Source organism: Callithrix jacchus, chromosome 7, assembly GCF_049354715.1.
Source record: "Callithrix jacchus isolate 240 chromosome 7, calJac240_pri, whole genome shotgun sequence".
NCBI lineage: Eukaryota > Metazoa > Chordata > Mammalia > Primates > Cebidae > Callithrix > Callithrix jacchus.
In genome coordinates this window covers 48535847-48548375 of record NC_133508.1, presented here as the reverse complement: position 1 = coordinate 48548375, position 12529 = coordinate 48535847, and the positions used below count along the sequence as shown (strand labels likewise).

At 60.5% G+C, this 12529-nt stretch overlaps 1 protein-coding gene across 6 annotated transcripts in view; it reads left to right on the top strand.

Annotated features, from left to right (window-relative positions):
- Nucleotides 1-12529, top strand: part of CASZ1 (castor zinc finger 1) — a 159811-nt gene that overhangs the window by 130809 nt on the left and 16473 nt on the right. For 4 of the 6 annotated variants that reach the window (XM_078330364.1, XM_078330367.1, XM_078330362.1 and 1 more), the window contains 5 exons: nucleotides 3429-3917; nucleotides 7619-8453; nucleotides 9523-9591; nucleotides 11270-11360; nucleotides 12163-12327. In XM_078330364.1, the coding sequence (XP_078186490.1) occupies nucleotides 3429-3917; nucleotides 7619-8453; nucleotides 9523-9591; nucleotides 11270-11360; nucleotides 12163-12327 (1649 nt within the window). The remainder of the gene's footprint in view (nucleotides 1-3428; nucleotides 3918-7618; nucleotides 8454-9522; nucleotides 9592-11269; nucleotides 11361-12162; nucleotides 12328-12529) is intronic. The other 2 variants (XM_078330366.1, XM_078330363.1) reach the window with 1 other exon arrangement.

The window sequence follows — 12529 nt, the reverse complement described above, 5'->3', positions numbered from 1 at the left end:
TGTCCTCTCCCTAACAGCCCGGCTGCCTCTCCACAGGGAGCAATCTTGTCCAGGGCCAGAGCTAGCGCAGGGCAGAGCTCGGCCATGAGCTTACCATCCCTGACCCCAGAGGCTGTGCCATACCCTGGTGCGGTGCCAGAGCCCCTGGGGCCAGAGGCTGGAGGCCAAGAACACCACCACCAGCAGAGAGTGGGCTCTGTCTGTGGGTCCCAGGCCCAGCTGAGCCCCCTTTGGCGGCTCCTCCCCTCGCCGCTCCGGTCTCCGGGGAAGCAGAGCAGGAGTCCCCTCGCCTTCCCACCCTCTGGCCCAAGCCTGCCTCCTGGGCAGTATTGTTCCCAGAGGAAGTGTCCAGTGTAAATAGAGCAGCAGGCAGGCTGGTGGCGGGAAGGAGATGAAAGGCACAGTGACAGGGCCGGGGACGGATGGCTTCCTTCCATTGAGGCCTGGCCATGGCGTTTATATTTTAGGGAAGAAAGTCAGAGGAATGTTTACATGGACAGGAGTCTGGGGTCAGACCACAGCGGGGTGGGGGGATGTCTGTGGATCCCAGGGCCCTGGGCCGGAAGGTGGCGGGGAGCTGAGACCTCAGCCCAGACACACCCCGCTTCCCGCTTCCCAGCCTCGCACGTGCTCACACTTAAGAACCTCAGCCCTGCCTCTGCCTCCTGCCCCTGTGTCCCCAGCCCACGTGCCTCCCACCTCCACCCCCGGGACCGGCAGGAGAGGGAGAGGGAGGGCAACATCTGGAAGGCAGGTGGGCTGGGGCAGCATGGCAGCTGGAGGGCAGGTGCCGGGGGAGTCGGCAGGAGCAAAGGGGCCTGGGGCTTGGGGCGGTTCCTGGGTGTACAGCTGCACCACAGCTGGTGGGGGCCCAGGCAGAAGCAGAGCTGGGCGCACTGCCGAGATGGGGAGAAGGTAGGCTGGGCTGGGTGGGCCAGAGTGCAGGGAGGCTCCAGGATGGGTGGGGGCCCGGGGAGGGGGCATCACCAGCAGCAAGTGCAGGCCTGGGAGCTTCTGCTCCCCTCTTCCTTAGGATAAATATTTATAGATTCATTTGCCGTCTGCCATCCACACTTGGCTGCTTACCTCCTGGTAAAAATAGTGCTGCCTCCCCCACTGCCCCCCTTCCCTTCCCCATCCAGGGCAGGGGACAAGAGGACCAGGTGAGGCCCACTCCCCCGGAGGCCTGTTGGAAGAAACTCCAGCCTCACATAACCTGCTGGGCAGCTGCGAGGCTGAGCAGAATGCTGTGATGGGGTTACCTCACCTCAGAACCTCAAGAGGGGACCCCACATCAGTGCCTGGGGTCTCGGGTGTGGGCGGCACAGGCTTGGAGATGTGGACGAACCTGGATAGAGTGGACATTGGCTTGGGAAAGTGGCTAAGGCCCTGAAGCCAGGGTCCCAGGACTGGAAAGCCTGGGAATAGCTGAGAAGACCCTTCTCTGGCAGTGGGTCTGGCTGGGCTAGAATCACCCTGTCTCATCTGAACCAAGTGAGCCATCAATACTGGCCACTGGCTACCGGGCGAGGATCTGACTGGGAGTACCAGTCACTGTCTCTCAGGGGACAGTTATCTGTGCGTACATGTCAAGTCCACTTCTGGGATGCAGCCCTGGGGGACCTGGCACTGCCATTCCTGTCTGAGTAAGCCTCTCGTTGGGTTTCCAGGCATGTGGAACGTTTGCAGGGGGGTAATCATTAGAGAGAAGCCCCTTCTGATCACAGAGCCAGGGGGCCCTGCCCTCACTTAGCCTTCACCCCTGTATGGAGGCTCTGACATCCCCCTTCCTCGGGTGAGAGCCACGGAGAAGCACATTTTGTTGGTGCTCCCTTTACACAGTGAGTGTGAGCTGAGCCCCTGCAGCTGTGGCCACTGCCCTGTCCCCAGTCCCACCACAGGGTCTGGCCACAGAAGGAGCTCAGTAAAGGGATGGGTGGGCAAACAGTTACACATGCAGGTGCATTCTGTGTGTGCGGGTGTGTGTACACTCTGTGCAGGGGTGTGTGTGTATTCTGCATGTGTGTGTACATGTGTGTGCATTCTGTGTGTGCACTCTGTGCACTCTGCATGTGTGCGCACTCTGCGCGTGTGTGCGCGCTGTGTGCACTGTGTGTGCATCTATGTGCACTGTGTGCTCGTGTGTGTGTAGTCTGTGTGTGTATGCACTCTGTGTGTGTGTGCATGTGTGTGTCTACCCTTGTCAGCCTTTGTGGCAGGTCCCAGTCTGTGTGGTGGGTGGGTGGGCTTGCCATATGCCCCCCAGGACGCTTGGTGCCCTATCAGGGATTGAGTTCAGGCTGTGCCACCTCAAGGGAAGTCGCTGGCTCTCAAGTCACCTCGTTAGGGTTTCTGGCTGTGTGTGTCGGACTGTCTTGTTCAGGGATTGGGTGCTGTGACTGCCAGTTCAGGGCTTTCCATGAGGGATCTAAGCAATCCCACCTGCTCCTGCTGGAACTCCGGGGGCCTAGGAAGGGGACTGACCAGGCCTTCCAGGGCTGCAGGGGCTGGCCGAGGTTGGGGAGCAAGGTCCTAAAACAGGGACAAGTAGCCCCAGGAAGGGCCATGAAGAACTCCACTTGGATGGCTCTGACTGACCTGGGGAAGCAAATGGCACAGGAAATGCCCAGAGAGGCCTCGAGGGAGCTAGCAAGGACTGGAGAAGACCCTGAGGCCAGAAGGAGACTGAGGAACAGGGAGGCCTTCGGAGGATCCTTCGGAGGATCCTTCGGGAGGGTCCTGAGAAAAAGGAGACCATGGGAGGAAAGGAGATCTCTGCTCTCTGCTGAGTGGGGTTGGAGTCAGGCAGGGCCCAGGGACCTGGCCTGGCAGAGGAGACACCAGGGACTGATGTGCTCAGGTAGGAAGTGCCAGCCAACTGCTACCAGGGCAGTGAGGCAAGAGGCTGGCACAGGCTGGTCCATGGTTCTCCGTGACTCCTCCCAGGGACGTGTGGTAGGGCAGGATGCTCCCAAGTGGAACCGGCCATCAGCAGTGCCATGCTGTCCCTCACCAGCCTGGCTGCATGGCCGGCTCCTTAACCTGCCGGGGCCTCAGTTCCCTTGTGTGTCAAAGGACATGCCCCCTTCCAGGGCCCAGCAAGCCTAGGAAATGCCTCCAGGACCTGGGTCCCCCTTGTAGTCGACGAGTCATTCATTGATTTGTTCATTTACAGACTAGTTCTTGAACTACCTACTCTGTGCCAGGCACTCTCCCAGGCTCAGAAAGTGAGTGAGTCTCAAGCCTGGCCAAGGAGCTCATAGACTAGCGAGGGAAACAGACACATGCCAGGCCGTCTCAGGACAGTTTGATGGAACTGTGGTTGGTGGGGGAGGCCCGTGGCTTGGGGGATGCAGGGCTGTTTTGGAGGGCGGGTTGTGCTTGGCCTTGCCTACCTCTGACCTCTGCGCCCTCCTCCATCCCTGCAGCTGAGGGCACCCGGTGCACGGACCCGGCTGCAGGGAAGACCGCCATGGCAGCCAAGCGCAAGGGCGGCCTGAAGCTGAATGCCATCTGCGCCAAACTGAGCCGCCAGGTGGTGGTAGAGAAGCGAGCTGAGGCCAGCTCCCATGCCGAGGGCAGCCCGCCACGGCCCCGGGACCAAGAGCACAGTGGCCCCGAGTCTGGGGCAGCCCGGGCCCCCCGAAGCGAAGAAGACAAGAGGCGGGCGGTGATTGAGAAGTGGGTGAACGGGGAATACAGCGAGGAGCCAGCGCCCACACCCGTGTTGGGGCGGATTGCCCGTGAGGGCCTGGAACTGCCGCCTGAGGGTGTCTACATGGTGCAGCCCCAGGGCTGCAGCGATGAGGAAGACCATGCAGAGGAGCCCTCCAAGGACGGTGGTGCCCTGGAGGAGAAGGATTCAGATGGGGCAGGCTCCAAGGAGGACAGCGGCTCCACTGCCAAGCAGGCTCCAGGTGAGTGCCTGGCCTTTGAAGGGTGGCTGAAGTCCAGGACAGGGAGGACAGCAGGGAAGGGGCAGTGTGTCTGACAAGCACACCCAACTCCGCACTCCTGCTCCAAATACCGGCCCCTCATCCCACCCAGTGAGGAATCCTGGGGTGGGAGAGACTAGGACAGGGAGGGGTACCCCATTGAGAAGGGAAGGGCTGGAGCTGCCCCAAGCACAGGGGGTCTTCGAGAAACCATAGGCAGAGGGATGGTCAGGGCTGGACAAGTGGGGAGAGAGGGAGAGACGGACGGACAGGATAGATGGCTGGACAGATGATGGGTAGGTGACTCTTCACACACACCTGTGAGGCCTGAGCTTACCGGACCCAGTACCCGGCACAAGAGGGGCACAGTGGTCAACAGCGTGAGCTCCACAGACCTGCCGTCTGCACATTCTGCTACTCGGAGCTTTCTTGGAGGAGCCCAGGAAAAGCTTTGTTTTTCCGCCACTCTCCTCAGCCTCCTCTTCCTTCCCTACACCTCTGTGCCCAGCCTTCCCAGCAGGATGTCTCAGGGCCACCCGGATTGCGGCCCAGCCAGTGTATCCTCTTACAGCTAGCTGCCCCGGCCGCTAGCGGTCCCCTGGCTCGCCTCTCTCCCACAAGGCACCGAGGCCCTGCTTTGCTGGTGTCTCTGTGCCCTGGGGGTCCAGAGCAGCCCTGCGCTCCTTCTGCTTCAGGGGAGGTTCCTGTAGGAAATGGGGTCACCAGGACAACAGTCCCAGGATCTGGGCCTTCTCTCTGCCCCCAGCCTCCTTCCCAGTTGTGGCTGGTGCCCTGCGCCTCCCCTGCCCGCTCCCTGAGCCCTTCCCCTGCAGTGAGGGGCGCATCTCCTCCCAGTGCGGGGAGCCCTGCGCAGCCACATAATTATGCATATAAGATATAAACAGAGCTGTTTAATTATCCTTCGCCACATCAGTGACAGAGTAATTAACAAACATTGCAAGATCAATGAGGAAAAGTGTGACCTTCAGTTTCCTCTGATAGGAAAAGCCCTTGCCGTAGCCAGACACAAGGTGATTGTGCTGGTCGCAGAGAGGAGAGGAGGAGCAGGACGAGACAAGGGCCTCCGTCCCCTCCACACTCCACCCAGGCCAGCTCTGCCTGCAGCTGATACAGAGCAGGGTGGTCCTCGGCCCCTGCCTCTTTCCTCCAGGGGAGTGGAGAGCTGCGGGCAGAGGCTGGCCTGGAACTGCCAGTGGCCTCAGGGACCCAGGCCTCGCCCCCTCAGCTGGACACTGAGACTGCCTGCTTGCCCTGAGTGCTGAAGGAGAGAGACAGCCCCAGCTGCCCCCGTGGGCTTGGCCCCCCGCCACCACCTCTGGGCCTGGGCTCGGGCATGTAGGCCTTTGGGCTGCCCCAGGGACCCCTGCCTGGTCTTCTCCCTGCGCAAGCTGCCTGCCCTTCGAAGCCTCTGCTTCTCTGCCATATATAGCGAGGGCTCAGCTGCCTCCAGCTATTTTTAGCCCCTTTCTCCAGTCCCTGAGCCACTGAATCCAGCAGACGGAGCCCACTCCTCCCGAGCTGGGCCCCCCGACACTGCATAGCACTCATGCTGACCTGCCCCACCCCAGGGAAACTATTGTTTGCTTGAGTCCCTCTGTGCACCCTGAGTGCCGGGTGGCTGCCTGTGGCTATCCTCTCGTCCCCTAGCCAGGTCCCACAGCCTCTCCTTCCACATCCCACCAGGTGTCTTCCCCTGCCCAGGCCCAGCCCTGCCCCTTCCATAGATACCATCCCAGGTATCTCTGAGGTTTGCAGGTGTGGCAGGTTCATCTGGAGAAGATGCCCCCGCCACACCTTCCCTCAGCTGTGTGGTCAGCCCAGGGTCCTGCTGTCCCGAGTGTGCCCACGTGACTGAATTGCACACGAGCAGAGAGAACACGGTGTCCCTGGGGCCGTCAGGTCTCAGTCTCTCGGGTGCACCCAACCCCCATGCAGGGCATGGCACACGGGAGGCGTGTAGCATGCAGGCAGTGAAGGGGCAAGTGTGCGTGTGCACTGGGGTCACGCCTCGGCCGTGGGGTGGGGCGTGTGCAGAAGAACAGCTCAGAATTAGCCTAGGACCGCCTTCTCCCTCATTCCCAGAGACCCGGTCGGGGTGCTGGGGAGGTTTGAGGGGTTGTGTACCTGTGTGTCTGCAGAGGCAGGAAGGTGGCTAGGGATGGGAGCTGGTGAACCCAAGTGTGAGTGCAAGTGTGTGTGAGGTGTGCATGTTGTCTGTGAGTCTGTATGAGTGTGTATGTGTGTTGTGTCTGTGTGTGTTTTATGTGAGAGTCTGCATGTGACTGTGCATGAGTTTTATGTGACTGCATGTCTGGGAAGGTGTGTGTGTGTGATTGCATGTGTGTGTTGTGTGATTGTGAGCACATGATTGTGGGTGTGTAGTATATGAAAATGCATGTGTGTGTTGTGATTGTGTGCATGTGACCATGTGTGGGTTTATGTGATAGTTTAAGTGTGTGCATGTGACTGTGTGCATGTGACAATGCATGTGTGTGAAGTATGTGATTGTATGCACATGTGGGTGTGGGAGTATGAGAATCTACATGTGTGATGTATGTGATTGTGAGCATGTAACTGTGTGGGTGTGGGTGTGAGAATGCATGTGTGTGTTGTGTATATGATGGCATGTGTGTGCATGTGACTGTGGGTGAGAATGTATGTGTATGTTGCATGTGATTGTGTGGGTGTGTGTTATATGTGATTGTGTGCATGTGACCGTGTGGGTGAGAGTTGTGAGAATGCATGTGTGTGTTGCATGTGATTGTGTGATGTGACTGTGTGGGGGGTTGTGGGTGTGTGTTGTGTGAGAGTGTGCATGCATGTCACTGTGGGTAGGTGGCTCCAGGCTTCCTGGTGCGCCCAGGGGTGGCCACAGTGGGGAGGCTGCACTCAGGCCCTGCCTAGACCCCTGCACTCCCCAGGTGGCCCAGCCTTGTGTGAGTGCAAGAAACCGAAGGGGGCCAGGGGTTTGGAGGATGCGTCCAGGTCTTACATCGAAGCTGGACCAAGCACATCCACACGCCCGAACCCCTGGCTGAGCTGTGTGGTCAGGGACCCTCCACATCTGGGAAGGTGTGGGGAGGCCACGAGCCCAGGTCCTAGGAAGGCTTGGGGTGGACACTTCATCTGCCCAGGGGATCCATTTGTAGGGTCAAGGGAGGTCCTTGAGCCAGGCCCACCTCGACCCTGGCCAGAGCATCTTCCTCAGTCCTGGGCTCCTGCTCGGCCACCCAGCCAGTGACCCATGTCCCTACCTGTCCCCAGCTCTTGCTGCTCCCTGCCCTGGGAGGCAGGTTGGGATCTGGCCTTCCTTCCAGTAAAATGACTTCTTTCATATTAGGCCAAGGCGAGAGAGCGGAGACATTTATGAAACTTTGTTTAATGTACTGAAAAGCCATCGGCCAGAACATTTAGGAAATTGATTTTCCTGGCATTGATGAACTCGTTTTATTTTACCCCAGTATTAATTACTTTTTTTTAAAACAAATTAATTTAAGAGTCGTAAAACCTAACAAGTGAGCCAAACGTCCATAGATCATGTCCTGCTCCGCCCCTCCCCACGCTGACCCCCTCCCTCTGTGGGTGGGGGCTCCCAGTGGGGGGAACCTCCTGTCCCTCCCCCTCCCTCCCAGAGGTGATGCACCACCCCTCCTCCTCTTCAGGAGAGGCCTCCTCGCTGCGGGACTACGCGGCCTCCACCATGACGGAGTTCCTCGGCATGTTTGGCTATGACGACCAGAACACGCGGGATGAGCTGGCCAGGAAGATCAGCTTCGAGAAGCTGCACGCGGGCTCCACACCAGAGGTGGCCACCTCCTCCATGCTGCCTGCCTCCGAGGACACCCTCAGCAAGCGAGCACGGTTCTCTAAGTACGAGGAATACATCCGCAAGCTCAAGGCTGGCGAGCAGCTCTCCTGGCCAGCCCCTGGCACCAAGGCCGAGGAGCGTGCAGGCAAGGAAGCGGTGGGGCCCCTGCCCGGCCTGCGGCTGCCCAGCAACACAGCGCATCTGGAGACCAAGGCCACCATCCTGCCCCTGCCGTCCCACAGCAGCGTCCAGATGCAGAGCCTGGTCGCCCGGGCCTCCAAGTACGACTTCTTCATCCAGAAGCTGAAGACTGGTGAGAACCTGCGGCCACAGAACGGGAGCACCTACAAGAAGCCCTCCAAGTACGACCTGGAGAACGTCAAGTACCTGCACCTCTTCAAACCCGGGGAGGGCAGCCCCGACATGGGCGGGGCCATCGCCTTCAAGACGGGCAAGGTGGGGCGCCCCTCCAAGTATGACGTCCGGGGCATCCAGAAGCCAGGCCCCGCCAAGGTTCTACCCACCCCCAGCCTGGCTCCCACACCCCTCACCAGTGTGCCCAGTGCCCCAAGCGCCCCCGGACCAGGGCCGGAGCCGCCTGCCTCCCTGCCCTTCAACACTCCCGAGTACCTGAAGTCAACCTTCTCCAAAACAGACTCCATCACCACGGGGACCGTCTCCACTGTCAAGTAAGGAGCTCCCTACCCCACAATGCCCAGAGCCAGGAGCTAGACTAGACGGGAGGCCTCCTTCCTCACCAGGGTCACCCGTGCTTGAGAACACAACTCCCGCTCACACCTCACACACATCCACTGTGCACCCAGGCGCACACACACTCAGGCCGCCGTCTACGGTCCACACTCATGTTCACTCTTTCGCCCACAGAACCACACATGAGCACCCCCGCAGCACCCATCCCACTCCCGGCGCTGCACGCTCCACCCCTCCCATGCCCCTCGAACACGCCCCCACACATGCTCACACTCCCAGGCACTGGGGTGCTCTGCCTTTCGATAGCATGCACACTGGCACTGCAGCCACTCCCATCTGCCCGTGACAAGCTTCCTCACCTGCTGCTGCAAGCACTAGATGCAGGCCTGTGGCTGGCTGAGAAAACCCCGCCCCGGGTGGGACACTGGGTCCATGATGGTGGCCCTGGCTCCTGGGCTCGGGGGAGGCAGGAAGCAAAGGCAGTGGGGAGGTACATACACCCTTACAGCCTGAACCCATGGGCAGGGGGTGGCCTGGGTGGTAAGATGGCAGGCGGTATGGAGCTGAGTGAGACCCTTCCCCAGAGTGCCTCCTGCAGTGGCCCCGGACCCTGGGGGCTGCATACCTAGGAGCAGAGCTAGCCGGGATACACCTCCCCTGCCCAGTTGCCCGTCCCCAAGGATACACCTTGCATCCTTCCCCGTTGGGGGGCCTGGTGCCCCTCAGCCAGCGGCCTCCTGATGTTCCCTGAGTGCCAGGTGGCTGAGCCAGGGTTCTGCGGCTTTCTGCCCCATCAGACCCCAGGCTGGCCTGTGCCCAAGGGGGGTTCCAGCCCCACCTGCTCGAGGTGGCCCTGCCCTCCCAGAGTTGGGCCTGTTGAACCTCTGCCCAGCCTCCACCAGGGATATCCTCAGTCCCGCCCTGGGTGCCTTGGACACTGCAGAGCAGAGGGGCTGGGGGCTCAGGGCAGGGGCTGCCCTCCAGATGCCCCCTCGGCATGAGGCTGCCCGTCCGCTCACCGGCTGTGACCTGCGTGTCTCTCGCCAGGAACGGACTGCCCACAGATAAACCAGCCGCCACTGAAGATGTAAACATTTACCAGAAATATATCGCCAGGTAGGCCCCTGGGGGCGAGTGCCATGGAGAGAAGGTGGGGGGCCAGGACTGTCTGGGGACTCAGGCCATTCGCTTGACATCTGACCTCTAGGGCCAGGGTAGCTGCCTCCTCCCACCCCCTTCCACTTTGGTCCCTCCACCCACTGAGGGCTGCCCAACGTGCCTGTTTCAGAGCCTCCCTCTGCTCTGTGCTGTCCAGGCTGCACCATCCCTCAGCAGCCTGTGCCTCTAGGTCGGGCCGGGGTTCCGACACAGGGCCTGGCCACAGGTGAGTGCAGCACCCCCAGCTTGCCTGGGTCCTGCTGTTACATAGAGCCTTGGGTAGGGTGCCAGCCACTGTGGAACTGTCGGGTTAGGAAGGTAGAGACAGGCCGGGCACAGTGGCTCATGCCTGTAATCCTAGCTCTGAGGGAGGCCAAGATAGGAGGGTCAGTTGAGGCCAGGAGTTTGAGATCAGCCTGGGCAACAGCGTGAGACCCTATCTTTAAAAATAAAATAAAAGAGAGAGAGAGAGAGAGAGAGAAGGGGTGGGCTGGCATCCTCTGACACAGCCCAATGCCTTCCCTAGTGAGGCTCTGACACCACCTGACTCCAGACCAACCCCTTTCCATCCCAAAGGCAGTGACATTGGCAGTGAAACGCCTTTGCCTCAACAGATTCCCCCAAATCACACAAATAACACTCCCCGCCCCCCCCCACGCCTGCCCTCTGATGGGCCAGCACACAGCAGCCGGTGCCTGTCTGTCCACGGATCAGGTTCTGCCCCGCTCTTCTCTGCCCGCTGTCCCGCTCTGTCTTCAGCTCCACCCCTCCCGTCCCGCTGTGTCATCAGCTCTCCCCGTGCTGTCTCCTCTGTAGTATTATTATTACCGTTATTATTAGTGCCTCCACAGATGGCCCTTTTGGCAGCTTCAGCTTAAATATTTATTTGCACGTGGTTTTCCCCTTACAGTATGGGGTTTCTCTGTCTCCTGCAATCTCTCATCATCCTTGGAGGGGGACAGGCAAGCTAAGCCACACCCTTCTCCACAGTTGTCATGGTGTGGCCTCTCCAGCGTGGCCTCCCCACAGCCCGCCGTCACCGAGGCTGTGAGAGCCACGTCCTAGCGGCCCAGGGGCCTGGAGGAGGACGGGTTTCCTGGGAGGCAGCTTGGGCTCCTGGCGGTGGCGGCAGCGGCTAGAGAGTGAGCTTCTTGCTGCAGGAAGCCAAACAGATGCTGTGCTTTAAAAATTCATAACTCTGCACTGTTTCAAGTGTCAGGAAAATCCCAGGACAGAGAGAGCCCTCTAACACCTCTCAGCATCAGAGCCCAGGTGGGCCCAAGCAGGGTCTCTGCACCTGGCTGGAGCTGGGCGGGCTGGGAATAGGGCAGACAGCCCCTGCAGAAAAGGCAGGTGGGCAGCCGAGGGGGCGTCTGCCTGCCCTCCCATCCCAGGGCTCGGGCTCCTCTGTCTCCTCCTGCTCTGACTTTTGGCCACCTCAGTGCCGTTCCCTTCTTGGGCCCGGGCCTCTTTGCCTCAGTGGGCCTGGGATTCCCTCCAGGCCCAGTCACTTGCCCAGGCCTCTGCAACTTCACCTCCCCTCCAAGTGCCATACAGAGCCTGAAGAGTCCTCCCTGGGGCTGGGGCTGGGGCTGCCACCCAGAGCAGGGCCCTGACGCTACCCGCTTCCCTCCAGGTTCTCGGGCAGCCAGCACTGTGGCCACATCCACTGTGCCTACCAGTACCGGGAGCACTACCACTGCCTCGACCCCGAGTGCAACTACCAGGTACGGCTGCCTCAGGACCAGCTCCCACTCCCCTGCCCACCAGCGCAGCATGGAGGCACTGAGAAGTGGGGGTCGGGGGTGCTTAGTTGCACTTGTACCACCTAAACTTGACTGGAGCAGACAGAGGGCCGACAAAAACGTCTAGCCTGCCCACACTCCCTGATTCCCACGGACGGAGCAGCTCACAGGCTCAGGCGCCATGGACATCCCCACAGTGATCATTCTAGCCCTCACTGAGAGCCTCCCACATCTCTAGGGCTGCTCCAACCAGCCCGTGAGCCTTGTCTTACTGACTCTTTGCAATGGCCTTAAGTTAGCATTGCTGCCCCATCTTAAAGATGATAAAATTGAGGTTCAGCCAGAACGCCGCTATGCCCAAGGCTGCCCACTGGTGAGGGCAGAGCTGGTGACTGAGGGCAGAGTTGGGGCAGCCTGTGTAGGGCAGCTCCCTCTTGATGGCCTGGGGTCCCAGCCTGCCTCAGTCCCCAGGTGCACTGTCAGCACCAGAGCCCCTGCCTCCAAGACTTGGCCCCAACGCATCTTCTGTGCTCCTGGGGATGGCCACTGGGGAGCTAGGGTAACATCAGGGGAGAATCGATGGTTCTAGAACCTCTGGGATAGTTCCCTGCAGGGGCCGGTGTGCCTGCCACTGGCCTTGGGCAGTCTGGGCTGCCTTGACCCCAAGCAGGGTTCTTTCCAGGGAGGCCTGAGGCCAGCACCTGGCCCAGGTGCTCTTGGCAGATGGGAGGAAAGGCAGAGGGGGGACCCAGGCTCCTGCCCACGAGGTGCTGTCTCCTGGCAGAGGTTCACGAGTAAGCAGGACGTGATCCGCCACTACAACATGCACAAGAAGCGCGACAACTCCCTGCAGCATGGCTTCATGCGCTTCAGCCCGCTGGACGACTGCAGCGTCTACTACCACGGCTGCCACCTCAATGGGAAGAGCACCCACTACCACTGCATGCAGGTGCCCCCCGCCCCCAGGCCGTCCTGGTTCGGAGTCCCTGAAGCCCTCACTCCCAGAGCCAGGGCCGCCCCATGGGCAGGGACCCCAGTTGATCGGGAGCCCCTCTTCAGGCCCCACACAGGGATACCCAGCAAGCCAGTAGGGTCCTGGGGTTCAGGCTTGGGTGGTGTCTGGGGGACCAGGGCGGGGCCTTCCCCATGGC